This window comes from Porites lutea, chromosome 7 (genome assembly GCF_958299795.1).
Source record: "Porites lutea chromosome 7, jaPorLute2.1, whole genome shotgun sequence".
Lineage (NCBI taxonomy): Eukaryota > Metazoa > Cnidaria > Anthozoa > Scleractinia > Poritidae > Porites > Porites lutea.
This window is the reverse complement of record NC_133207.1, coordinates 21,944,251-21,970,372: the sequence shown is the minus strand read 5'-3', so window position 1 is coordinate 21,970,372 and position 26,122 is coordinate 21,944,251. Positions and strand designations below refer to the sequence as shown.

Genomic DNA, 26,122 nt, shown 5'->3' with positions numbered 1-26,122 from the left:
CTCGATATCAGAAATGGACATGTTCCGCTTTTTCGTGCCTCATAATTAACGTCACTATATTGCGAAACGCTATGTGATTAGTGACCCACATCCCTGGCTTTTAACGCACATGCGAAATGACAAGAAGGCATGGGTGTCCTTTTGTTATAGGCTAAGAAGATCGGTAATCGACCATGAAATGAGTTTTACCTTGGGTAAGATATAAACCTGTTAGTGTCCTCCAATCGATCAGTTAGTTTCAGTCTCATAACGTCAAGAAGTCAACTTGCTGAATAATCTTTAGACTGCACATCATGTTTCCACCTGCTCTGTTTGGGATTTATTCCATAGCTCTTGTTTATTCAGGTAGGTGTGTAATATAAGGTTCGTAAATATACACACGTCTTCTGATTAACTCAGTAGTTGCACTATATAACTGACGGCACTTTCAACTACTTTTCGCCTTGATGAAAATACTTTGCCAGTTTAACAGATGTGACGATGGTCAATAGATACAAAATTTTGTTTCATAACTGTAACTGACGTATTGGAATGGACAACATGTACACGCTGAAAAGGAGGACAGCAATGTTCGTTAACTCACACTGAGTGTTTATAAGTAATATACTTATGTTTTACAGAGCCTTCATTCCCATTTTTTAGGGTAACTCTTCGTGAACCTTTTCTTACACTTGAAAGTTTAGTTTACTTAATGGTTGTTTTTTTTTTTGGTCGACAAAAGTCATAGTAATTTACTTCTGTGCCTTGAAAAAAGTGTAGCAAATAAAAGTAGCCTGTCTGTCTCGTTTTATGATTTGGCTATTAATAGAGGAAAAAAAATATATGAACGTGTACTTTAAACAGATCAAGGAAATGGTATAGTGTAGGTTTAAAACGGGTGTTCGTTGTATAGCCATGATCGCACGGCGCAACCTTTAGCGTGTGGACTACGACCAAAATGACGAATCTGTGCAGATAATCCGTTTGCCACAAGGCCAATAAAATAAACCATTAACTGAGTTCGAAAACGGGAAAACATTTATACCACTTACTTGGACGGTTAAAGCTGAAGAATTTCCGTTACATTCTCCAAACGTTATGTTACATTCTGGTAACAGGCAGAACACCGTACAAAGCATTTATTACGGTGAAAGATGCAATAATCACTGAGGACTTAGACTTCTTGCAGTCCGCCTTTTCTCTTAAAATGCGTCTAGTTCTTATCTCATCCAGCGCTTGAATACGACTGTAGCGTAAAAATGCATCCCAAAGCAAGTCAACTGGCATCTAAATAAACCATACCTTACGAAGGGTATCCTTCAGTTAGTCAGTAAAAAGGAAAAAAGGTATCTCTCATGTTCATTCTTATTCAAGACTTACAGCAAATCGTTTTTGTGATGTTTCTGATCAGAAGTAGATGAATCGATCATGTATAATGCTTTTCCGGAACAAACTTCAGCGGTCACAAAATACTGAATAAAATAATATTTAATTCGGCTAAAAAGGGTAGGCAGTATAGTAGTGCTCCCCGATGAAATTTGTTCGATTCTCTTCTTATCTATAACAGAACATTTTTGTGTGTGGATAATAAAGACACTCACTTAATGACTTCAGCACAGATTTCACCTAAAACAGTAATATCCAGTTCGCCAGTTGGTTTCTACTAAACCCATCACACAATTCACTCTCTTTTTGTAAGAGTGTATAGTGAGGCACGAAAAAGCGGAACATGTCCATCTCTGATATCGAGCAAAAGTTGCAACAAAAGGCTGGCATATTGTATGTACCATTTGTTGCTTTCACATTCGATTAACCTTCTTGCAAACTCCAAACATCCCGACGATCACAGCCCCGCTCTTTACCCTCCTACCCAATAGGCTCTTCAAAAAGGCTAAGGCTAATATTAAATAAGAGAGCGCACTCTCCCTTATCATCACAGTGGTGAACTTTGACATTAAAAACAAAACAAAAACAGAGGGACAACGACATATACAATAATTTGAAAAACAATCCATGATAGTTTCAATTAGCAAGACAAAAACTTTTCACGTGCATCGCACTCGGAAAGAAAGAAAAAGGGGAGCATCTAACACGTAGCCATTAACATACAGGAAGAAAATATCTCATTAAATAACGGAGAATTAACAGAGCAGAAGCCTTTTGATAAGGTGTCGGTGAATCAATATCGTGGTGGAAAACAAGTTATTTATCTTGCTGGTTCCCTGGCATGAAGGCGCTTTTAATTTATTCGGTTACCCTTTTATCGATGAAGGGTGTTATTTCTGTTGTTGTTGTTTGTTTCTTGTCGTTTGGTCTTCTTATATAATTCTTATAAATTCTAAACCGCGGCTGCGCCAAACTGACACCTTGATATGAACGCATCGATATTTTTTCCTCTTCCCAAGGCGTAACAAATAGACCACGACAAACTAGGAGGTTGACTTTTTTATCGGGAGAATCAATTTGCTTCGATGTGCGGACTATTTGACTCTTACAAAAAGAGAGTGAATTGTGTGATTGGTTTAGTAGAAACCAACTGGCCAACTGGATATTACTGTTTTAGGTGAAATCTGTGCTGAAGTCATTAAGTGAGTGTCTTTATTATCCACACACAAAAATGTTCTGTTATAGATAAGAAGAGAATCGAACAAATTTCATCGGGGAGCACTACTATACTGCCTACCCTTTTTAGCCGAATTAAATATTATTTTATTCAGTATTTTGTGACCGCTGAAGTTTGTTCCGTAAAAGCGCCAGTAAACGTTTCATGATTAATAAGACCCTCTTTTTTCGCTTTTTCTCTTCTAAATATGGTATTCATAAATTCAAAACATGTTTGGCTATTATTTTTGTGTTTATCATTGTACTTTTTTGTTTAAGTAGACAATTTAGATTACTATCTGTTAAATTAATAAACATCGAGAACCACTTTTTTACCCGAAGACAGAAAGCACACTTTGTAGGGAGCATTTTTCGCTTGGCAAACCTTTTTTATCCACACTGTGCATGGACAGTCCCTTGTCCTTGTGCAGGCCTGATTTGTCAGGTCGTATTTGACCTAGAGACCAATCAAATCGTATGGAAAAAAAAATTGAATAATAACCGTAATTATAACTGACGTTACTGATTTTTCATGATGATGATTTAATGAGTTTTTATGCCTGTTTCTCTTCTTTTCTCTACAGGATGTTTCGTGTGGTGTTCATCCGCCTCTAGTCATCAACTGCGTGCCGTTTTTAGCATGGGTGGAATAAAAGGCGACATCAAATTTTCTCAGCGGCAAAATAGGAGCTCTACGAGCATCATGGTTGACATAACAGGCGTCAACGAAACTCTGACGTGGGACATTCGACAGCTGCCAATGATCTACGATGGAAATGCGGATATGAGTTGCAACTCAAGCGCAGTTGGGGCAATTTTCGACCCGACGATGGCCATGAAATCTGAAAACTACAGCAATTCTTGCCGTCTGTCAAATGCTTCAAGATTCCACGACTGTGCTGTTGGTGATTTAACGGGAATGCTGGGAGCTCTGGATGCCAACAGTGCACAGCAAAACTTCACATTCCAGAACTTGACAATTCCAATCAGTGGGCCTAACAGCATCATGGGTAGGACCTTAGTTCTTTCCAAGGGTGGCATACCAAAAGCCTGTGCATTAATTACACCAGTTCATCCCATGATAACCGCAGTGGCTGTTTTCTCGATGCCCGTTGCAGGTTTTGTTTATCTGAGAAAAGTCAAAGATCACGCAGACACAACTATATTTGTTAACCTGTTCTATTCTAACGACGCTCAATCCCAAAGTCAGTTTTCTTGGCAGATAAACCAAGTATCTTCCAGCTGTGGTACGTCGGGAGACCTTTTCAGCCCTGAAAACAATAACGGACAAAGCTGTTCGCATCTTGAGCACGACAAATGCCGGGTTGGCGACTTGACTTCAAAGCACGGCAACATCACTGTCTCCATGGCCACAAATAGTCAATCCGCAACAAAAGCGGCCTTCATTGATACGAACCTTCCACTTACAGGAGCCAACAGCGTCGTTGGTAAGACAATTGCCTTATTCTCAAGTAACGATTCGCAGACGCCTTTTGCCTGCGCAACGATAAAGCAAGTTAAACCAAGAGTTTTCAAAACTTCTTTCAAATCGAACGTTCATGACGGTGTAGAAGGCTATTTCAAGTTTACCCAGCTATCTCCTTTTGACCCCATAACGACGGAAATACAGTTGACCGGACTAAACAAAAAGGCTGAAGGATATCACGTACACAACTATCCCATGCCATGGCAGATGACGTACACTGGAAGTCAATCGTGTGCAGGTGACTTCCTTGGGGGACACTGGAACCCTTTTGGCGTGGATGTCAAAGCCAGCCCTTCTGCCGGAACTGGTATGATGTCTCATAGTATAGACCCACCTTCGTTACTAAGCAGCTCATATCAAGCACCACTTCTTTTCATAGGGCATTAGTTTCATTTTTGTTTTTCTGAAAACACTCTGCAGAGAGTATCAGTGCGGCTTGTAGGTGGCTGAAATGATCTAATCCAACGAAACGATACATTGGCACTTCAGTATCCCCGCTTTTAAGACTGATGAATGTTATCTTATAAAAGTATTTTTATACTTCATTTTCTTAACACAAAGCAAAGGTCACCTTAGGCTGTGCCTTTCTGTTTCAATTAAACTTTATTTCTCCCGATTTCATTTCTTTATTAAGCCACGTACTCTATATCTATACAGGGACAAATGATCAGTATGAAGTTGGCGACCTCAGCGGAAAATATGGATCATTTTTAAATCTAACAAGCTACAGCGAGACACACGTGGACTACAACCTTCCCTTGTTTGGTAAAAACAGCATCCAGGGAAGATCTATAGTCATCCACAGACAGAAAACAATGGGAAGTGGGAGATGGGTATGTGCAGTCATTGGTGTGACTCATGAAGAGGGCTTGTTTGTCATGACGACCAAAGTAACTTTTGTTGGACCAGCTTTACAAGGATACATTCTCCTGGTGAGTCACTTTTGTTTTAATGTATTTACCTGAAGGTGGGGATAGTGAATCGGATAGCCAAATAACCAGTACTATAGCAAAAAGTTGCATTTTGTTGCGCTGTACATAATACTATGGGCATTGATTTCTATATGCACCAGAAAAGTACTTGCAATGCTAAAGCTCTACTTTATCACAATAGAGACCTTCCAAACATTCAATAGACCTTTCCCGCATTCCTGTAATCAAAGGCACCAACTCGAGGCTTGAGAGGACAAAATACAGTGATTTGTAAGAAATAGTCCACCCGAGCCTCTTCCTCATTTCTTTGTGTTTGCTCACTGAAGCGTAACGTGGGAAAGGTCTATTATCCTTCCTAATCTTCAAAACAATGCTCTCATTGATAAAGCTTGTACAAAGAAAAGCTTTGTCTGCCACCAAACTAAGTTGTATTTTTCATGTGAATATCTGCCTACTACGTACCTTAATGACTTTGAATCGAAACATCCGTTGGCAATAAAGCAGAAAGTAATTGTGTTGATTCACCGCTGACAATTCTATCAAATTTCTCTTTTTTTAGGCTCAGTACAAGTGGCAAAACAGCCTAATGGCGTCTGAGGAGACATCAGTTTATGCTGATCTAAAATATGTAAATGATTCAAGTAAACAGGTAATAAAAATATATAAAACTATGATAACTCTAGCTGTTTCTTGCAAAGCTATAATACTGCCTCTCGCAACTATTCTTGCTAGGATTAAGACGGTTTGATTAACCTCAGTCTGGGATAAGAAAAGATAGAACTAAGTGCAGAATTCATGGATCAGTCACTTTTAGAAAGCCAATTCCTCAGCTGAGCAAACGCCTTGGCCCGGTCGTTTAAACGCTGGAGAGCGCTATCCATAAGTTAAGTATTATAGGTAAACCAGTGGTTTTATCCACCAGGCCCCAGTTTTTCAAAAGGTGAATAACGCTATCCACCGGATAAATCACTATCCACTGGATTGCGCAATTGGTTTCCGTAACACTTATCCGTTGGATAGTGATTTATCCGGTGGATAGCGCTATCCAACTTTTCAACAACCGGGGGAAGGTAAAGATTTATCTGGTGGAGCGCTATCCACTTTTGGCAAGAACATTTGATTTAAATCAAGTTTTCATCTATGTTAGTAGTTGAGACGGTCAAATGTCCCACGATATGGACTTGCAGACTTGGTGTGGTACTAAATGATTTGTGTTTTTCACCAGAGTTTACAGCATCCGTGGCACGTGCACGTAAATCCAGAGGGTGGCGACACATACGCTGAGATGGGCAAGAGATGCAAGAGCCTCGGAGGACACTATAACCCTTATGGCGTAGACTTAGCTGTAAGTATCGTCATTCAGCAAGGCTGCGCGCGGGCGTTCACACGGCACTGGACGAATTTTCAACTGGCTGAAAAATTTGAGGGGACACCTCGTCACACAGAACTGTTCGTTCCGTTTGAATCTTAACAGAGCGCTTCTTTAGCAAATCTAAAATGGCGTCTCCCAGAGTCACACCTTCGCCGTACAAAAATTGAGATGGTTATGTTGTTCATACCGTGCCGACGTCAAATTTTCGACCAAGTCGGCTACAGATTTGACCTCGATTTTGGCATTCAAATTTTTGAACAGGTGGGCGTTTTAATCTTCGTACGGTTAAGGTGGTACGGTGTGACCGGAACACCTAAACGCACGAACATAGGAATCCAAGACAGTCTTGGATTGGTTTCCAGATTCCCTTACATGGGGCGAAAACTGCCGAAAATTCGTCCAGCGCGGTGTGACCGTTGCGCAAGACTGAGCACTTTAAAAAACTCAGCTTTGATTTAACGATTCACGTAGGAATCTGATCGCGTCTTACAGCTGTTCATGACACAGTCAAACCAATGACCTGACATGCCCATTATTTTGCCCCACTATTTTCTGCTTGATACAGATAGGATAGTGACATTTTCAGTTTTTAGAGTGCTGATATGGCTGATATGGACAGAAATATGCTAGCCCTAGCACTGTAACATATAAAGATTACTGACTCTGAAATAGATCAGACTGGTAATATGGAAAGAAGTTGAAAATAGAGGTAGACTAAATTCCCATTGATCCAGAACAACTTTAATACAAATGATCTTTGTCCAGTGGTGATGTACTGTAAGACTCAACTCAAGTAAGAGTCAACTCTTCCTCAGCGGTGATTCATAAACTGTTACTAACAGGTCTATTCTACATGAATGGGTTTATAGGGAACGTACAAGCCAGCTTGTTCCTCTGGAAACATGTTGCGTTGTGAAGTTGGCGATCTATCTGGCAAGCATGAAAGGCTGAATATTGGTTCTGGAAAGCAGTTTTATACGGATCCAAGTCTTCCATTGTTTGGTGAATGGTCAGGTAAAGATCCAGATAACTTTGCTTTTAAAATTGCCAAAACTGCAGTTTCGACAAAAGAAAAAGTCCAAGGAACGAATTTGATGTTTCTTTTCTAGTTGTTGGCCGCGGAATTGTAGTTCATGAAAAGAACAGTGGATCTGCTCGTCTTGCCTGTGCCACCATCAAACCAGTGAATACTTTGTATGTGGAGAAAACGCTGAATTATGTGGAAGGAACGACATTTTCAAGGTAACTTTTACTCAACTCGTATTACCAATGCCAAGATTAAAGAGAGGCATTCCGTGCTAATAAGTGAAAAATTCAGAGCGATTGGCTAAAATATATGTACGATCTATTCAAAGTTAACCTATGTTTCGCAATTCACGAATTAATGTTCTCGAATCTGAAGGATTGCTGTTTCATTGTAATGAAGAACGAATTTGGAATGCAGCGATACCCTAGATCAACACCCGCAAAACATTCAGAAAGCCGACGAACTTTATCATGTTGTTTGGTTTTGTTTTAGGGTTACTTTTACAAAATCTATATCGGCGTTGCTGAAAATACCAGATTGGAGACTGTTTTACATCAGAGAAGAGGAAAGCAGGGTTCAAGGCTGTATGACCGTCAAATTTGGAATCATGGGCAATGGTTAGTAAGTCCCTAAACGAATATAGAGCAATCAAAGGATTAAGTACTGACATATTTTTTCGCAAGGGCGAGATTTTAAACACTTTTTAGGGAGATATTTCTCAACTAACCTAGCATTAAAGCTTCAGTATTTTCTCCTAAAACTCTTTAAGTAGGCATCCTTTTAAAAAACTTTGCGAAGTCATTGTACTGGATGATTAAGGTTTACTAATATGTTTTCGTCTTTCTTTTACTTCAGCAAATCAAGTCGATGAGCCATCTAAAGCTTTTGATCTGGTTGTAAGCACAAGGCCAGGACTGTTAAAGGAGTTCCAACCAAAAACCAAGTGTCTCGGAGGTAAGAGACAAAAAAAAAATCACGAAAGAATGATTAAGACCTGAGTTATTTTCCTGTGAGATAAACACTGAAACTCTTCACAGTGCCCCGTTCTATGTCGAAAAGTCCTATTATTTTGGGAAAATGCAGGTCAGCAGGAAGGATGCCCATGTTCTTTCGGCTCACAGCATCGATATTAGAGAGTGAGATTGAGTATTGTGAAATTTCCCAAAAGTCTTGGTAAATCTTGTGCTGCCGTGATTTCACTTCCAAAATTAGGTATCGGTCTACCACAACCCTCGATATGATTAGGGATAGACCTTACTTTTAACACAACAGCTGTCCGATTTCATACATTTCCCCCTTTTTCTTTCACAGAACCACCAATACCTACTAAGCCCAGCGGAACAGGAATTAATCGTGTCAACATCTTCTTCGTCCTTTTAAGCGTGGTCTTAGTCATGATGCAAGCTTCTTTAGAATAACTCCGAAGGAGCAATGACCATTTGAGAAGTAGAAGTTTGTTCTGGTCATTAGGCTGCATTCAAGACTCACGGAACGCAGTCGTAATGGTAGTGGCTTTACGAGGGAGTCCTTTCTGTAAAGCAGGAGAAAGACATTTTTCCTTCATGAAAAAATATATATATATTTCTCACTGCTAAAGCAGATATTGAAGGAACTTTTGATCATAATTTTAATTCTGTTTTCTCCGAAAACTATATGTCGTTGAAAGCAGGTTAGTAATTAACTTGCCGTCGTCAACTAAGGCGCGTCAACTGGTAATAAGAAATAATATAATATTATAGTATTTAAGGGAGTGACAGCAATGAAACTATTGTGTTTAAGTTAGCCTGCGCATGCGCAGGCAATAACTTGTAAACATTTAATAAAGGTCAATAAATAGTTAAAAATTACGATTGTAAATAATGATTGTTCCCGAAAAGCCCCTTTGGGGAGAAGGCAATAAAGTATATATTTATGCACTTGGCGTTCACTGAAGTTTCGCTAAATTTTAGGCAGGTAATTTAACGCGTGTTAGTTCTCGGTGATGATTCTGCCCCAGTGATTATCACTCTTTCAGTGGGGAGGTCATTGTGCCATATTCAGATGCGTCGGAATAAGTGTCTCAGTATACCGCTGACAGAACGTTTCAATGCGATAAAACGGAGTCCAGTACTTTCAACCGGACAAAGCATTACTGCAGTTAGGTTCCAACGATTTAACGGTTGCATTTTACCATCAAGTATTTGGTTTAAACATGATAGCTACAGTTTGTGTGATTGGTATTCACGAAATCGCATGGTTCTTAATGCTAATAAAACCAAATCAATGCTGGTAACTGGAAAATGACTAAAATCGCAAATAAATGGGTCTGGTCTGGATCTGCAGGCCGGTGGTGCAGCCATTGAACAAGTCATGCACCAGAAGTTGCTTGGGGTTACAATTGACGAAGAACTTCCCTTTAAAGAACATGTCGATCAACTTTGTAAGAAAATAAGCCCCAAAATTGGCCTTACTTACCTACCGATTGGAGAAAGAGAATTGTTCTAAAATGCCCTAATTAAACCGACAATAATTTATGGGAGCATGGTGTGGACTTCTTGCTCTAACAATGATCTCAAGAGAACTTTACGATTACAGAAAATGTCTGCGCGACGCGAATAATTCTTGGTGTAGATTCAAGATCGAGAACAGCAGAAAATTTTAAGAAGCTTAAGTGGTTACCGTTCTGCGATGACGTTAAGGTAAATAAATGTGTTCTGCTTTATAAGGCATTGCAAGGCGAATCACCCATGTATATCAATGATCTCTTAATTAGGAACGAATCAGTGCACGGTAGAGAGACCAGACATGACCAATTTAACTTCGTATGCCCAAAGTTTCGACACATCACCGAAGCGGGAAGGTCTTTTAGCGTCAGTAGCATAAAGTTGTGGAACAGTCTGCCTGATGACTATATTGATATTGATAATTTTGAAGCCTTACCGGCTGTAAATATATCTTTGTATTGTTAGGTTAGTGAATTTAGTTGATGCAAGGTGTATACGGCAGTATATTTTAGTGTATATAAGGTGTATATAAAGATAGTGTTTTAATATAAGGTGTATATAGGTAAATATAAGGTGTTCAGACGCTGCAGATGGGTGTATAATCGTAGTAAATGACATTTTCTTTGAATAACATTCTTATCATTATAAATAATTACATTCTACACATTTCCTCTAAGATTTGTCGCTAGCTGGTTATTATTAAGTATGCAACGATGAAGAGGGCAAGGATTGCAACAGACATGAGCATGGATTTTCGGTTTTCTTTTCGTAACCTTCCAAGGTCTCTCTCTGTAATAAAATAACAAAAATAATAATAATAATAATAGTAATAGTAATAGTAATAATAATAATAATAATAATAATAATAATAATAATAATAACAATAGTAATAATAATAAGTTCTAAATGTATTTTGGTAATCTGAAAACGCAGAATATACATTTGTTGAATATTTCTTTTTGCACCTTAATCTAATGATCACCCACGACGCCATTGAAACCTATGATCGGTAGAGAATACTTCATGGAAAGTGCTGGCGTACGGTATTGACGCACGAGTTGTTGACGTATCAGAAATCGAACGAGTGAGCGCAGCGAACGAGTAAGATTTCTGATACAAAAATAACGAGTGCGTAAATACCGTACAAAGCACTTTCCATGTGGTATTGTGTTTATTATATAGTTTTTTATTACATACTGAGACATTCATCATTTTGGCGGCCTTTTTATTTTAAATCTTTCAAAAATGCTAAAATTTGCCGCTACAAGAAAAGGCACAACAAAAGCGCTACGTCTCGTTCTGTTTACTCCTTTCCGCTGTTGTTTCGCCGGCTCTCTACCGTTTTCTTTATCGACAGTGAAACAAACGAAACTATTGCACTCCATTTCCGAAATGTTTTTCACTTTTTTGGCGAGAAAAACTCATTGAGTAAAACTTTTCACGTTGAATGTGTGCGAAGCGGCGCTGCAAACTGCAATAAAAGGGGGGAATTTTGGCGCGAAACTCGCACACCTCTGTGGACGTATCATTTTTGTCACACGTGAAAAAACATCGTTCGCGATTCTGATTGGACGTATCATTTTTTTTCACATGTGAAAACCATCGTTCGCTCCTCTGATTGGCTAGAACTAATTTGCGTACGAAAATTTACGACATAGCTTTTTGGTGAGTATTTCTCAGTATATATATAATAAGCATTATTACTCATTCAAAATACTTCTCCGTTCTAGATTCGTTGAAATTTAGTAGCTGAAATTTGTAGTTATTTCATAAACATTCTAGAAATGCAGATATTAAAAAACTGTATGAAATGTCTGCAAAAATGATTTTACAGACATTTTGTGTTCCGTGTGTTTTTGCACTCTTGTATAAAGTCTGTAAATTCATGATTATAGAGATTTCACTATCTCTGTAAATGGTTCAGATTTTCCAGAGAATTCCGTGGCTAATTTTTGATTACCAGTTCCAAATCTGGAACTGATAAATAGAACTTTGACAAAACACGCCTAAAATGTTTTCCCCGTATGTAATTTGGCATCATTGATAACACATGCTTATGCAAAGCGAACTACGCGAACTTCTTCCTCTAAATCATGGCAAAAATGTATAAATATACCACTCAATCGGTGACAACTGCTATTATGAAGATTCTTCTTTTTTAACAGAAGCGTAGGCCAATTACTAGACTACAAGATGCACCTTGTATGTTGATAATGACCTGTTAAATTAAACTAATGCTTACCATTTTCCTTGATTTGCTCTTGTAACTGCTTCATTTTATGCTCCAAGTCTAACCTAATAGTGTAACAATTTTCAATCTTATGAATGCCCTTACATTGAGAGGAAACAATTAACAATAACAATTGCAATACAATTTTACAGCTGAATTCTGAATGAGTTTCTATTTATGGATTTCTGCTCCAAATATTTGTCCAAAATTCATTTGGCATACTTATTATATCAGTAAAACTTTATATCAGACATTTCAGTAAAAAAATATCAGAAATTTTTTTTTTTACTATACACGCAACCACAGGTAAAATCAGATTATTTCATACTATTTCCACAATCAATTCCCAATATAAACTCAATAAACGATCACCTTATGGGATGATGGCATTATAATTTGTCACTGTTTTTGTTGTTGTTTTGTTTTTTGGTAATTAGGGGTAAAAACAGGAAACCTACCAAAGTTTATTCAGTTTTTAGTTAAATTAATCCATTATCACTGCATACAAGTCATTAAAAGAGAACTTAAATTTGAAAATAACTCACAATGCATTCAACGAAATAATTTGAGGAAACAGTTACAAAAAGCAACATATAAATTATTATTAAGAAAACCACTATGATGATCGACTATGATGTTCCTTTAAACAGTTCGGTTCTTACCGAGTTTAATCTCAGCTTACTACTAGCCTATGCCATGCTCTTGATCAGTGCGAACAAGCGTAAAAAGCGAACAAGCAGGGTTGGAAAAAAATGAGGGGACGACAGGAATAGAGAAGGGGAGAGCCTGTTAGCATTTTGTCAAATACCTCAATCCACCCTAACCTACCCACATCCTGAAAGACCGTTTCTTGAGTCAAAATGTCAAAACATCGAAAGGTGCGGTGTAGGAGGGTTTTTACCAATATCAGCAGTAAAGCACACGTACCAACTATGTGGTACAGCCATTACTTTACACATTCACACAACCATATCACCCTAGCAGTGGCAGTCATGGACAGCTGTTTTGCCCTTATGGGGGCTCATCAGCATGGCATAGCCATCAGGTCTGTGAGCAGGCAAACTCACCTATCAAAGACCCTTTAGAATGCCAAGGTGAGTGCAAAGCACTCCTTTAAGCACTAGCTCCACCACAGACAAGTGGTAGCTGTTGGTTGGGAACTGCAAAACAGTTGTCCCATGGCTTGCGTATGGAGATGGGATCAGAAAAATTGACCTGTGTGCCCAAAAAATTTACATCCTCAACAAGTTTTGTTAGACTCTGTCCAAGCAAAGTAAAGGACCATTTACTTTTTATATGTAGGGGGGGCTGGTGGGATTTGAGGTGGGGAGGAGGCATGAAAAAATTTGCTTTTAAAGGCCGGGTCAGTGACGGCTTTTGTGAAAATGCAAACAGCCTACCAGAATGCCAAAAACATTCAGAAAGTTCGGACTTTTCTGTGGAAGCATGCCCCCAGACACCTTCTTTGTTAAGCCTAGTTCTCATATGCCGCCAAAGTACCTACAACATAGCCACTGGTACTGCCTGCGATACCAATCCAACATATGAGGACATAACGGCGCCAGCAACAAGAAACATCGCAGGTCTTTTAAACCGTCGGCAAGCCAGCAAAGTCGAACTCGAGTCAACTTTGCAGGCATAATGGCGGTAAAGACTGACATGGCCTCTGTTGCCGGGGACTTCTGTTCTCATATCAGAACGGTGTCACAGGCAGTACAGGCATCTATGTCACAGGTAGCTCGGCAGCATATGAGAACCAGGCTTTATGCACCAAAAGGCAATTCTATCCCACTACAATGCAAACAAAGCTTAGAAGCATTCCAAATTGAATGTTTCATTAGGAAAGAGTAACAAAACTCAGTTAGACATACGTCATTTTTTTCTTTGTCCTCTCTCTCTTTCTTTCTTTACCTTTTGTTTCCTTTCCTTTCCTTTCCTTTGGAGGGGGGGGGGGGGTCATCTCAATTAATTTGGGAGGTACTTGCCAAATCCCCCCCCCCTCTCCCCCATTAAAAATGAACATGTCCCTGAAATGTCACAATTGACCAATCATAAGATATACCTGGAACTGGTAAACTGGAATGAGGTATTGAAAACAATGCTTACAGGCCCCACTAATCTGTCTCTCCCCAGCCCCCATGTGGTTTTCTTGCAACTTTTCTTGATCCACTTTCCTTACTATCTCTTAGCCTGGAACAGGCTAGTTTATTACTTGAAAAGGACATAAGTCTCACTGCAATGTAACAGAACTAAAAATAGGAGTCAAAAGAGCAATTATAAGGTTCACACTGAAGTTTGTAAAATGGTCCACTTATGGAACACATGTATCAACGACTGCAGAACACAAAGTTCTTGTTCACTTTAACATGAAGAACCAACTTCAAGTAATTTTTATCTTATCAGAATGCAGATCATGAAGTCGTCGAACTACCTTTCATTCTCTGACAATCTTCTTAGACGTAGACTTCGGTCTATCATGTCCATTTCATCTTCAGATGCTTTTATGTTATTTTCAAGATCCTCAATCTAACAAATTTGAGAGAACAGGAAGAAGGTCACAGGGCTCAAAATAATTTTCGGTCAGCAGCCGGTCACAAATGATTGGCTACAAATGATTGGCGAAAACAAAGATTGCAAATCCTCAAAAACATTTGTCAAAAAAGGATTGATCAAACGCACGCGCGGAGAGGTGTCCACCGTCCACCGTAAAAAGGATGTTCCAGTTGAATACTTATATAATTACATAAATGTTAGAATAAAAAATATTCGTTTTCTTCAAACATTTGCTGTGATTTTAAGCCAATGTGATGTTGTTTTTACTCACCTGGCTAACGATTGTTGGCATTTTCATCGGCGTGGGGGCACTTTTGAAAAGAAACAACAAGGCGCTAACGATATCAAAGATTAGGCACTGGTAACTAAAGGCAGCTTCCGCTGACCGCGGAAAATCTTGGAAAATCTTCTGGAAAATCCTGGAAAATCTCAAATGGGATCGATGAATTGATGATAGATCTTCTGATAGTTTGATGTTCTTCAATGCAAGTATCTTTTGACAGAATGACGGGGAAGTTAAGTTTTTGGACGTGTATGGTATTCGTTTTCTATTTCCTGATGTTCTTCCTTCGCACTGACTCTTATCCTTCGGAATGCACTCTTCCTTTTCCTCGAAGTTACGTGGTGTATCATTTGAGTGACCGTGAAGTTATTGACGTGGATGGAAAACTAGATGACAGTGCATGGGATTCTGTCTCGTGGACGGAGGACTTCATAGGTAAGTTCTTGATCTTTTAGACAAATGTTTAGAACTAGCATGTTGGTTTAGAGGTATGTGAGGCAACTTTTCACCAAGGTCCCCTCCAAACCACGTGAAAGAGACCCCCACCGCCCTCCCGACCCCGTCTGATACAAATCCGGTCCAAAGATATCACGCAAAATTCTATCTTTTCGTAATCTTCATATAGACAAAAAATTACAACACTGCCATGCATTGTTTTGTCATGCCAAAGTAATTGCTACAAAATTTCAAGAGAAATTGGATCAGAAAGAAAAAAACTGGTATTATGGGGTCTCAACATTTTTTATTGAATGATTTGTAGAAGCGAATTGCATCTGCATTGAAAAAATAATGCCGATGATCAAGATGAACTGTTAATATGGTTAAATCCTATCCCAGTTACTGAGAATAATTAATATTGGCTGCAGAAAATGTGATCTCAGTAACAAGAGTTGGGCCCAACTTCTCATACAAACACAAAATAATTTTCACTGATACAACTTAAGAGACAGCTGACTTGAGATGAGATCTCAGTAAATCGTATGGACTGTATGAAGGGGACTGTGACCTAAGTGGGGATGGGTAGAGGTGGGGGACAAAGGGTGGATGGGGATTTACCATGTCATAATAAAGGTCTACAATGGCTTAAAGAGATGAGTGATGAGTGTTGGAGGAGACTAAGGGTTATGAAAACTATGAGTTATCGTTTTGTTGTTAATTAATTAACAATTGATGAATGAGGCTGAGTATCTTATGAAAAATTATGGAGATCGAGGAGGGTGTTATCCGTCAAGGCCGTTGGCCAAGTTGGATAACACCCTCCAAGATCTCCATAATTCTTCATATGATACAAAAGCCGAATTCAACAATTGTTTTATTATTCATTCAAAATAATTCCTAGTTTAAAAACAAAGCTAAAACATGCTTACCTCCATCGTCGTTAAGTTTACCTTCGATAGTGCACGTTCAGGGTCGTTCAGTTCCGTGCGCAAAAATTCTCCAAATGGCACTTCGAGATGTGTTCTTCCTGTTCGTGCCATGTTTTTAGCTATAATTGAAAAGGGTGAAATCTCCACCATTTTTTGTTTTTACAACCAAAACAACTCAACCTCGTCCCCAGGTCTTCTCGGTTAAGGGTGCATTAACCCACAAGAACACTGCAGTTTTGACGTCATTTCCTCATTAAACACAAAATTCTTCCAAATTTGGTCATCATTAACTGGTTATGGTGAATTATGCGTTTGCTTTTAGCCAATTAAAATCGGGGAAATATTTTGAATGAATGATAAGAGTCGTTTATGTATTAAATTTCTTTATAATGTGAAAGATAGCCTCCCCGCAGACGTCCTTTGGGGTTCGTTTGTCACGCATTCATTTCTCCCCCACGGACGTCTGCTAAACACAGCCGACTTTTACGTTCTGGATTGTTTGAATAAGCCAATAAGCGGTTAGTTATTGTGTCACGATCAGCCAATCACGCGCTGTGATATAAGTGATGTCTTTGTATTCTCAAGTGAATTATTTATTTGCACCGCTATCTTCTACCTGAGACGACTCAAACGTTTTGAAAAAATCACAGAAACGATGCAATAAAGCTGCAGTCAGCTGTATATTTTTTTTCGGAAGTTGTGACTATTAAATAATCTGCTTTTCTTTGAAAGACTTCAGACAACAGTCTCCCACACGAGCGCGGAGCGGTTTTCAGCGCGGTCGAAAACAATAATTACTATTAACTCTGTATATATTCGAAGTATTAAGAAAAGAGAACTTGTAAACGTGTATACGGAAGATATTCAAAGCATTCTTCGAAAACAAAGGCCGTTTCCTTTTTTGCGAAATGTAATTCCACCAAGGTCATGGGTCGCGGACCAAAGGACCAGTACACAAAATTTGGTTATATTTTTTCAAGAGTCGGTAAAACAAAAAATTCGAAGTCTACAGCAATGTGCTTCCAACGGCAGAAAAATGTTTATCAGTGAAAACTTGTTCTGCAAAAAGGCACGTCCTCCCGTTGCGTTTTATTTATTCACAAGCTTAGTAAACATGACCACGGCTGCCGCCAAAGTCCAAACTTCAAGCTAGAACGACAAATTAACCTACCTGTCAACAAACTTTAATCTCGCTCCTTCAAAGAAAGAAAGAAGGCTTATAATCAATAAATCATTGACCCTTTTATTGTTCATTGTATTTTATTTCTCGACGAAATATTTAATCATGCTCGGGAAAGTCGCCGACCAAGGACCACATACAAGTCACTCGCTAACATTTCCTCCACCGATCGATCTTCAACCAAGCTTCTGGGCTTCTGTAAACAACAGAGAAAGTCCCTCTCTTGACAACCCTCATATTCTCTTTGCTAATATCACTGAGCGTTACAGCAGGAATACCAATATTTTCCAGCTTTGTAGATTGATCTTTCAAGATTTACCAGGGAAGAAACAACAACAACAATAATGTCCAGTAGTTCCACGCACTGTGTCGCAAACAAGCAGCAAAGCTTGATAGATAAGGCATTTGCCAAATCCCGTCGGCAAATTTATGAACTCATCGGTCTTCGCTATAAAATTCGAAGGATAGCTTCCCTCTGATACTTGTTTAACTCTGTATTAATTACAAATTTCTCGCACACTCGCCGATCAAAAGCGTCACTGATCGTGCGAATCTTAAGAAGCAGCTCGGGTTACGTTTTACAAAAATTGGTAAACGGCCTGTGATTGGTGAACGTAAATGTCGGCTGTGTTTAGCAGATGTCCGTGGGGGAGAAATGAATGCATAACAAACGAACCCCAAAGGACGTCTGCGGGGAGGCTATGTGAAAGATTGATAGTTAGTCTTCCAATATACTACTTCTCATAAGACCCCAAGAGAGAGTAACCCTTCTGCTCACTTAGACACTTGCTCACTTTGTTTCTGCTACATTTCTGCACTTCACAGAATTAACTTTCTTACCACTGTTAACACGACCATACTTTTCAGCTCATGGAGATAATTTTGTTGTTTCAAGATCTGTTATTTGCCTCTCACTGTAGACATTCAGGGACCAGATTTCATAAAGCCGCGTTTCAGAACACATGCTAAAATGCGATGGGATGATAACTTCTTGTACATTGGGGCGTATCTTCAGGAGACTGATGTCTGGGCAAATCAGACAAACCATGACTCAGTAGGTAACTATTAGCCTGCAGCTATTTTCCCTAGTCAAATATATTTTTTGTGTCTCTGTTTCATGTGTTCTGATTTATCTCACCATGTTTGTTGGAAAGGGAAAGTTTTATATGAATAGCAATATATTAGCCAATGCCTTTATATTGATCATGTATTAACAGATGAAAACATCAATCACAACACACACTTTTTTCCACTATCCAAACACCAAGAAGTGGGGTAAAAAAAGAAGGTGCAGCCATGTGTTTTAAGACTAACTTTAGGTTTTCTGGATGTCATAGATGATTGAAGCACTGAAAATGATTTTCTTCATTTTCTCTTCATGAATTATTATTTAATCAATGACTTTCTCACAAAAACCTTTGTTTTGTTTTACAAACTTTAGTGTTTCAAGATAATGACTTTGAGGTAAGTAACAAAATCTGAAATAGAAACCTTTATTTTAGATTACTTGCACAAACAGTGCATCCAGTTGGTGACAACTTGTCACGTTCTCCTGACTGTATTTTACACCCTCAGTCTCTGTGTTAATTTAGCTTCTGAAAAAATATCTTTTTGTTTAGGTGATTGATATTAGAAAGTCAAACAAATTAAAACATGATCCAGTATTCCATCCTCATTTTTATCTACTCTTATCCTTGTTGCTTTCACCTTGTTTCAGCTTTCATCTTCAATTGCCCCAGCTTGTCTCTTTTTCTTTTCTTCCAGTTCCCATCTCCTTTCTTCTACATCTCACCTCCCCCCCATCTCCCAGCTCACAGCCTATCATCTTCACTTCCATCCTCTTTTCTTTCATTCTCTTCTAGTTTTCACCCAGTTCCTACCCTTTTCCTTTTATCCCCTTTTTTCTTGTCAGCTTTTACCCCATTTCTTTCATTCTCATCTTTTCTTTCATAACCAATCGTATTCCTACCCTCTGTTGCCATATTTTATCCCTTATTCCAGCCTTTTCCTTCCATTAAAATTTTCTGCCCCACCCCAATCACCTCACCTGGCAAGCTTCAATGAAACTTGATGTACCCAGAATCTCCTACAAGCCTGTTGCCGGACCTCAGACATTAGTAGCACTTAGTTACAAGAAAAAGAAAAAAAACACATAAAAAAACTAGCAACTTGTTTTCAACTTCTCATTTCCTTACAGGTGTTTATGGACCCAGATGGAGATACTCACTGGTAAGAATTAATAATACCTTGGAAATAATATTAAAAAATTCTTTAATCAAACATATAAGGTGGATCTTTTTTAATGGTCCTGAGTACCATTTCATTTCTTTTATTCACACAGGTACAAAGAATTTGAGATAAATGCCATCAATACTACTTGGGATCTGGAACTGAACAAGGTGAGTTCATGTCTCCACAAAGGACAAAATTTCAAGAATCCGTAAAAAAAAAACATAAAATCAGTGCAAGACACAAACCTCAAGTCTGTTTTATAATTTTGGCAATTGCACCCATGGCTTTCTGTGTTGGAAGGATTTTCAAAGAAACTAGGTAAGTAGGAGCAGTGTAAGACTAGCTTGAACTTCAACTGTTAAATCTAGTCACATATTCCCTAATGTGCAATTAAAGGAGACAGGTGAAATTCATGCCTCTAGATTTTGAACTGTGTGTTTAATCACCTGTCAAAAAAAAAGAATGTTGTGTATGTTTCCTAGTGTTATTTTATCTTTGTAAAGTGATTCTTTACACTTTTCCCTTGTAGCCATATCTCAATGGTGGCACTCCAAACAGCAGTTGGGAAATGCCAAGCATGAAAAGTGCTATTTTTGTGGCTGGGCCCATCAATAATGCATCTGTTCCAGGTTTAGTATAATTATTTTTTTTGTTATGCCAGTTTCACTGATGCTTGAAACACTTTTTCATGCGTTTACGTAACACTTCCGATTGGCCAAGTTTGAGGTCTATACTTTTAAAATTGATGATGAACGCTGGATGTAATGTGGCTTTGTGGTTTGTAGTGTGGACAAAAAAAAAAAGACCAATAAGGCCTACCGAACCTGAGGAACAGGCATCTGATAAGGGCATTGTCAGATGACAAAAACTTTGTGCGTTTCACTGAAGCAGCAGCAGAAAGGCACTGAGAAAGATTTCCAAGATGGGCCATGACAACCACAATACAACTTTAACATTGTTGTCTGTTTGCCAATGGAAAAACCGTTTTGCAAAACTTCCGTACAGGAGGTTAAGTGGACAACAAATTGACCAATAAATGACTTAACCATTATACTAGATTATAAAAGAGAATGCAAACTTACACTTGTTGTGTTCGTTCTTTATTTGTTTATGTGTAATAATCATGATAAACTATGGAATTGCACATGAAAGACAAGTACTGGACAGTCGAACTTGCTCTGCCCTTCACTAATCTTGTTGATCACAGTCCCACGGCATCTGCGCCACCAAATAACAAGGACCAATGGAGGATTAACTTTAGCAGGTTTGAATTTTTATATCCAGTCTTAAGTAAGGCCGAAAAACGTAACGCCGTTAATAGCACTTTGACGTGAGTTTGTTGGGGATGATCCCTGGTTATATAATTATACCTGATCCCTGGTAGGTTGATCCCTGAGGCGTAATTTTGCTAAACCCCAGAAAGGCGCTCAGTACTTCTCTGCCTAGACCTCAATACAATACATTTTAGCAAAAAATTTTTAATAATAATGAAATAATAATAAGATAATCGAGTACCCACTTCTCTAACCTGCAGTCAATGGCTGAATTGCGGAGGAAACAGAGAGTTGAGATAGGACGTCCATATGTAAAGGACCAACAACCAACGACGACTACATCTCCTACTCTTATATACAACGTCACGGGTTCTTTTACGTCCTTTCTTCTTTCAACCTATTTGGGAGGATGAAGGAGACAAGGACAACGGCTTTAAATGTCACTTCCCAATGACGCCATCATCTGAACTGGGAAAGAGTTTTAATCACAGCTAGCATGTTTTCACAAGGTATTTTTAAAGACGTTAGTCAGTGTTCCGGCCGGGGTTTGAAGTCATGGCCTCCCGCTCAGCATAGCAGGTCTCTTCAGAGCTTGCCAGGCAACAACTGAGCTGTTTACCCCTGACAGGGTAAAAAGGGACAGTTCAATTCACCTGTCACCGCAGTTAAAAGGCTCCATTCTAAAGCTCTGTTCCTTAACATAGCAAACAGACAACCTTCTCAGAGTAATTTCTCAGTCACTTTTTCGTTTGTAGGGTTGAATGGCATGTAAGAAACGTTCATGGGCATTATGAGAAGGTTGGTAAGCACAGCTTGTTTTTTTTATCAAAATTAATTCCCATTTGTTGTCCTTACCTGTAGAAGTAGTGGAGAGAAGTTGTCAAGCTATCAATTAAATCCATCTTGGGTGATCAATTGCTTAATTCTCTTAACCACTCTGTTTTATAAAGCACAGACATTGCGAGGAGAAAATTGATGCTGATCACTCTTAGGGCTTGAAGCGTCAAAATAGAGCTGGTGTATCGTCCATTTTTAGGTTGCGCTTGAGACTGGATCGGTGTTGTGTCGAATAACAGCAGTGGGAATGTTTTGGGGGACGAATTATGACCCAGTTTCCGCGCGATTTCATAACAGCCAAAAGATGTGTGATAGCTTCCTAAAACATTCCCACAATGCAATTCGACACAACACTGTCCCATTCTTAACTCCATACAGTGTATGCTCAATCTTTGGGATCATTGTCAGAAAGGACGCTGTGATCGCAGTGACCTTTACTGGGTTGTCTCCATTTTATCTCTTCAATCGATGAACTGTTTTTCAGTGTTCCTAGCGATCGCACAGCTTTACACACACGCAAATAGTCCTTGTGTGAAGTCCTTATTTCAACCTGCGTCCATTTTACTTCTTATTCTTTCTGTCTGACAGGTTCCTAATGTTCCAGAAGATAACTGGGTGTGGTCATCACAAAGTGCTATTAATATGCACTTACCTGAGAGGTATGTACCGGGTATACGCCGTCTTTTCTTGGAGCGGTTACGTGCGACCTCGAAATATTATTAAGCATAGACACAACCATGACTATGAAGCACAAGAATGCTTTGTTGTACTCGTGCTTTTGGTTTTGGTGGTGGAGCTGTGAGAAGAATGAGAAAGATGGACTTCTAGTGAAATATTTTTTTACCGCTGTATTGAGGCAAAGGAGTATCAAGTGTTTTTTTTAGAGGTATTCACAAAATGAAATGTGGCGGATGAGAGGACAGCAGGCGGGTCCATTTTGCGTTATGCATTAGCGTGGCAACAGTGAGCTCAGACTTGCACAGAAACAGCATACATACTGGACCAGCATACATACTGGACCAAAAGTTCTGATCCAGACAAAAGTGCTTCGTCGTTGAGCCTCGTTCAGCTATGTGCAGTGTCATGTCTTCCACACAATCGTAATCAAGTTTCAAGCCATTAAAAGCATCGGACAACTTCCTCGCTAACGATCACCAGCAAAGAACTTTGAACTATAGCTATGTACATTCTTGAAATACTTCTGCTTATGACTCTGTTTACCAATTTCCGTAGGTGGGGTTTCATTCAGTTCAGCACAGACGCTGTGAACACAACAGAGTTTGTTCGCACACCTAATTGGCCTGTCTACTCCGCCCTTGTGATGATTTATGACGCCCAAAAGGTACTATATTTTATCTCTTTGTCAGACATGCTCTCATCTGTGCTCGTTAGCGCAATAGGTTCAGTACTAGGGCAGCAAGTATAAAGATATCCTGAGTATCGTACGGTGGCCCAGAAGGGTCACACATGCAAATTAAAAATGTTGCTGCAAACTAAAAATTTTACCTGCAAACTAAAAATGTTGCTGCAAATTAAAAATAGGACATGCAAATTAAAAATTGTACATGCAAACTAAAAATATTACAAACATGAAACATGAATGGGCCGACGGCTGTAAGGCCAGGTCGCACGGCTCGGACCAGGTCCTCATCACTCATACTGCGCGCGCAGGACTTTTCGTTTTTAATTTGCATCGATATGTTTTCTATTTTCAATTTGCAGCACAGTTTTTAGTTTGCACGTACTATGTTTAATTTGCAGGTAATATTTTTAGTTTGCATGTACAATTTTTAATTTGCATGTACTATTTTTAATTTGCAGCAACTTTTTAATCTGCATGTGTGACCCTTCTGGGCCACCGTAGTATCGTTTGTCGATTGATACATGTACAAAGTGCTTTATACATCTGTATTTTTGGTCATTGTTTTTTTTGTCGTTGTTTATAACGTGTAGAAATTCATTGCTGTGAATGGTTATTACACCGCTGACCTTAATCAACTTGAAATTCCTGTTGCTGTACGAACTGGTCAGTGTCAATATGAGCCTGCGGTTCAAGTAATTAAGACGTACAGCTTCGAGTCAACAGTTAGTCCAGTGGATCAGCGGCTTCCAGTGGGACACATAAGAGATGATCGCCTTATCTGGTTCACTGATAGCAGTAGCAATCGTAAATTACAAGTTTAAAAACTTTAACCATGGTAATTGAAGCTATTGTAGATTTTATACTCTAAATTATACGTGAAACATTTTTTCTAAAAACAGCTATGCTAGGAAACGAATAGGTACAGTCTGTAGCGCTTTTTTGCGGAATTTATACGTCTTACATTTCAGTCTATTTGTATTTTTTCCCCGGGAAACATTGTAAACTATAATGACCCATTTTACAGTTACAGGTAGAAACTACCTGGAGATGACCTTGTTTTGACACAACTCTTCCAGCGTTTTTATGAAAATCATGTTCTTCTAATGCTAATTATTAATTAATTACAATTTAGGAAAAAATTAAAAGTTTTATACATTTCATTAAGACAGGTTAATTTAAGATGTTCAACAATGGATGATGATATGACGTGCAAAGATAGTGCTTTTAACAAACGGCGCAATTCCAGAAACGTTTTCGTTGGAAGACATAATAAAGACCATTAGATTCGAGGACGAGAACGAAATATATCTTTAATTTTTTTAACGTATTCTCATATAATATAAACCCCGGAAAGCGTCATTGTACTTTTTTTCCACTGAAAAAGTTAGCACGGGTATTTTTATTGAAGGAGGTTAAGCCCTCTCCCGATCGCAAAATGATGAAACCTCTAACATTTGATAACTTATTTCCGCCACTGCGATATTCTCGCTAAAACTCGTTTAAAGAAAGACGCCTTCCACTTTTCCCGCCAAAATGACGCTGGTTTACGCGCGAGCACTACTCAGAATTGAGATTATAGGGAGGTTAAGACGTCACGACGGCGACAGCAACGAAAACGTCACAAACAAGCAATAGGTTTAGATTGGCAAATCAACAACTCAGCACTGCACGTGCACCAGGCTTTTTTGTACATTTCTTTGCCGCCAGTGCACGACTACGAGGTGAATTGCCAAATTTTTACGTTTCATCGACATCGTGAACATACGACGACAAATTTCTCTTTCTCTCCCCAAACTTGGGATTCTTTCTTAAGAATTCAACTCCAAGAAAGTTTGCCTACATTGAACAAAGTGAGCGAGTTGGGGTAATCGCACTGACGTTTCAAAGAACGCAAAGTCACTTTTTAAGCGACGTTTTTGCCGCCGTGGCTGTCGTGATATCTTAAACTCCCTAATCTCGTCCTCTTAGTCGTTCTCCTTCTAAAGGCCTCTAATAACATATTGGTACTGTATTCTGCTACTGTAAAGTATTTGTATATGATCATGAAGTTAGGTTTATATATGGAACAAAAGCATTGGCGGCCGGTTAGGTTACTGAACATTCTGTTCGAAATAAACTATTTGAGTGGACCTGTTTGTGTTTGTTACCTTTTTCTTTGCGTTATTTTGTCAACTAGCTTGCTTCTGCAATTTTATCTCACTTAGCTCCGTTGCCTGAGGAATGCGAGGAACGCGGGCCGGGCGTCTGCCATAGAGTACAGAGTATAGAATTGGCAGTGTGCTCACTTGAGGCCCCTGCATGATACGCTACACGCCGTGGCAACGCATTTTAAAAACGCTCCATTTAACAAAATGCACTAACTCCCAAAATGCTAAGTAACTAACTAAGAATTCGTCAACAATGAAAAACGACATGAAACAAGTTCTTAGGATATGACTGGACACTGCCTTGTCTGGCGACGAGATTTTGGCCAGTTTTCTGTAACTTAATGCACCTTAGATAGTGCGTTTTCGCCCTTTGTGGGGTTCAGGTGCCCATTTCTCGTAAATAGTGAGATTAAGCAGTGACGTTTTTGAGCGACGCATGTCAACCGGAAGTGAGCTTTTTTCTGTACGCCTTGACGATACTAAATTTGTATTGATAGGTGTCTTTACTCTTACAGAGACGATGTGCCAAAAAATCTGTTCAAAATCACGGCTCAAGAGTGCAGAAAGTCTACTTCCGGTTGGCGTGCGTCGCTCAAAAACGCCGCTGCTCAAACTCTCTATTACAGATAATTAACGCGCCCGGAAATCTGTTGTTGTTTATATTTAAGTCGACGTTTCACGATTTTTCAACTAATTTCAATTAAGGAAAATTGACTGGTTTGTTAGCCAGAACACGGCTTTTATTCGTTAGATTTTGATCGGAATGTCTGATTTTT

At 39.0% G+C, this 26,122-nt stretch overlaps 3 protein-coding genes across 3 annotated transcripts; 2 read left to right on the top strand and 1 right to left on the bottom strand.

Annotated features, from left to right (window-relative positions):
* On the top strand, positions 1–9,284 carry LOC140942884 (uncharacterized). The gene is made up of 10 exons (XM_073391900.1): positions 1–345; positions 3,165–4,373; positions 4,724–4,998; positions 5,558–5,647; positions 6,224–6,343; positions 7,240–7,384; positions 7,480–7,612; positions 7,890–8,014; positions 8,253–8,351; positions 8,709–9,284. Exons 1-10 carry the CDS (start codon positions 294–296, stop codon positions 8,813–8,815), a joined length of 2,355 nt encoding a protein of 784 aa, XP_073248001.1. The 5' UTR covers positions 1–293; the 3' UTR covers positions 8,816–9,284.
* A 1,200-nt stretch (positions 9,285–10,484) lies between these two features.
* LOC140942886 (coiled-coil domain-containing protein 167-like) lies at positions 10,485–14,991 on the bottom strand. The gene is made up of 4 exons (XM_073391902.1): positions 14,935–14,991; positions 14,542–14,636; positions 12,123–12,175; positions 10,485–10,669 (listed from the first exon to the last, which is right to left on the bottom strand). Exons 1-4 carry the CDS (start codon positions 14,959–14,961, stop codon positions 10,566–10,568), a joined length of 279 nt encoding a protein of 92 aa, XP_073248003.1. The 5' UTR covers positions 14,962–14,991; the 3' UTR covers positions 10,485–10,565.
* A 107-nt stretch (positions 14,992–15,098) lies between these two features.
* On the top strand, positions 15,099–25,298 carry LOC140942885 (uncharacterized). Its single transcript, XM_073391901.1, has 11 exons — positions 15,099–15,381; positions 18,414–18,551; positions 18,935–18,957; positions 19,691–19,722; positions 19,835–19,892; positions 20,255–20,354; positions 20,878–20,989; positions 21,755–21,797; positions 22,425–22,495; positions 23,070–23,178; positions 23,790–25,298. The coding sequence occupies exons 1-11, from the start codon at positions 15,147–15,149 to the stop codon at positions 24,018–24,020; spliced, it is 1,152 nt and encodes a 383-aa protein (XP_073248002.1). The 5' UTR covers positions 15,099–15,146; the 3' UTR covers positions 24,021–25,298.
* Positions 25,299–26,122: the final 824 nt, after the last annotated feature.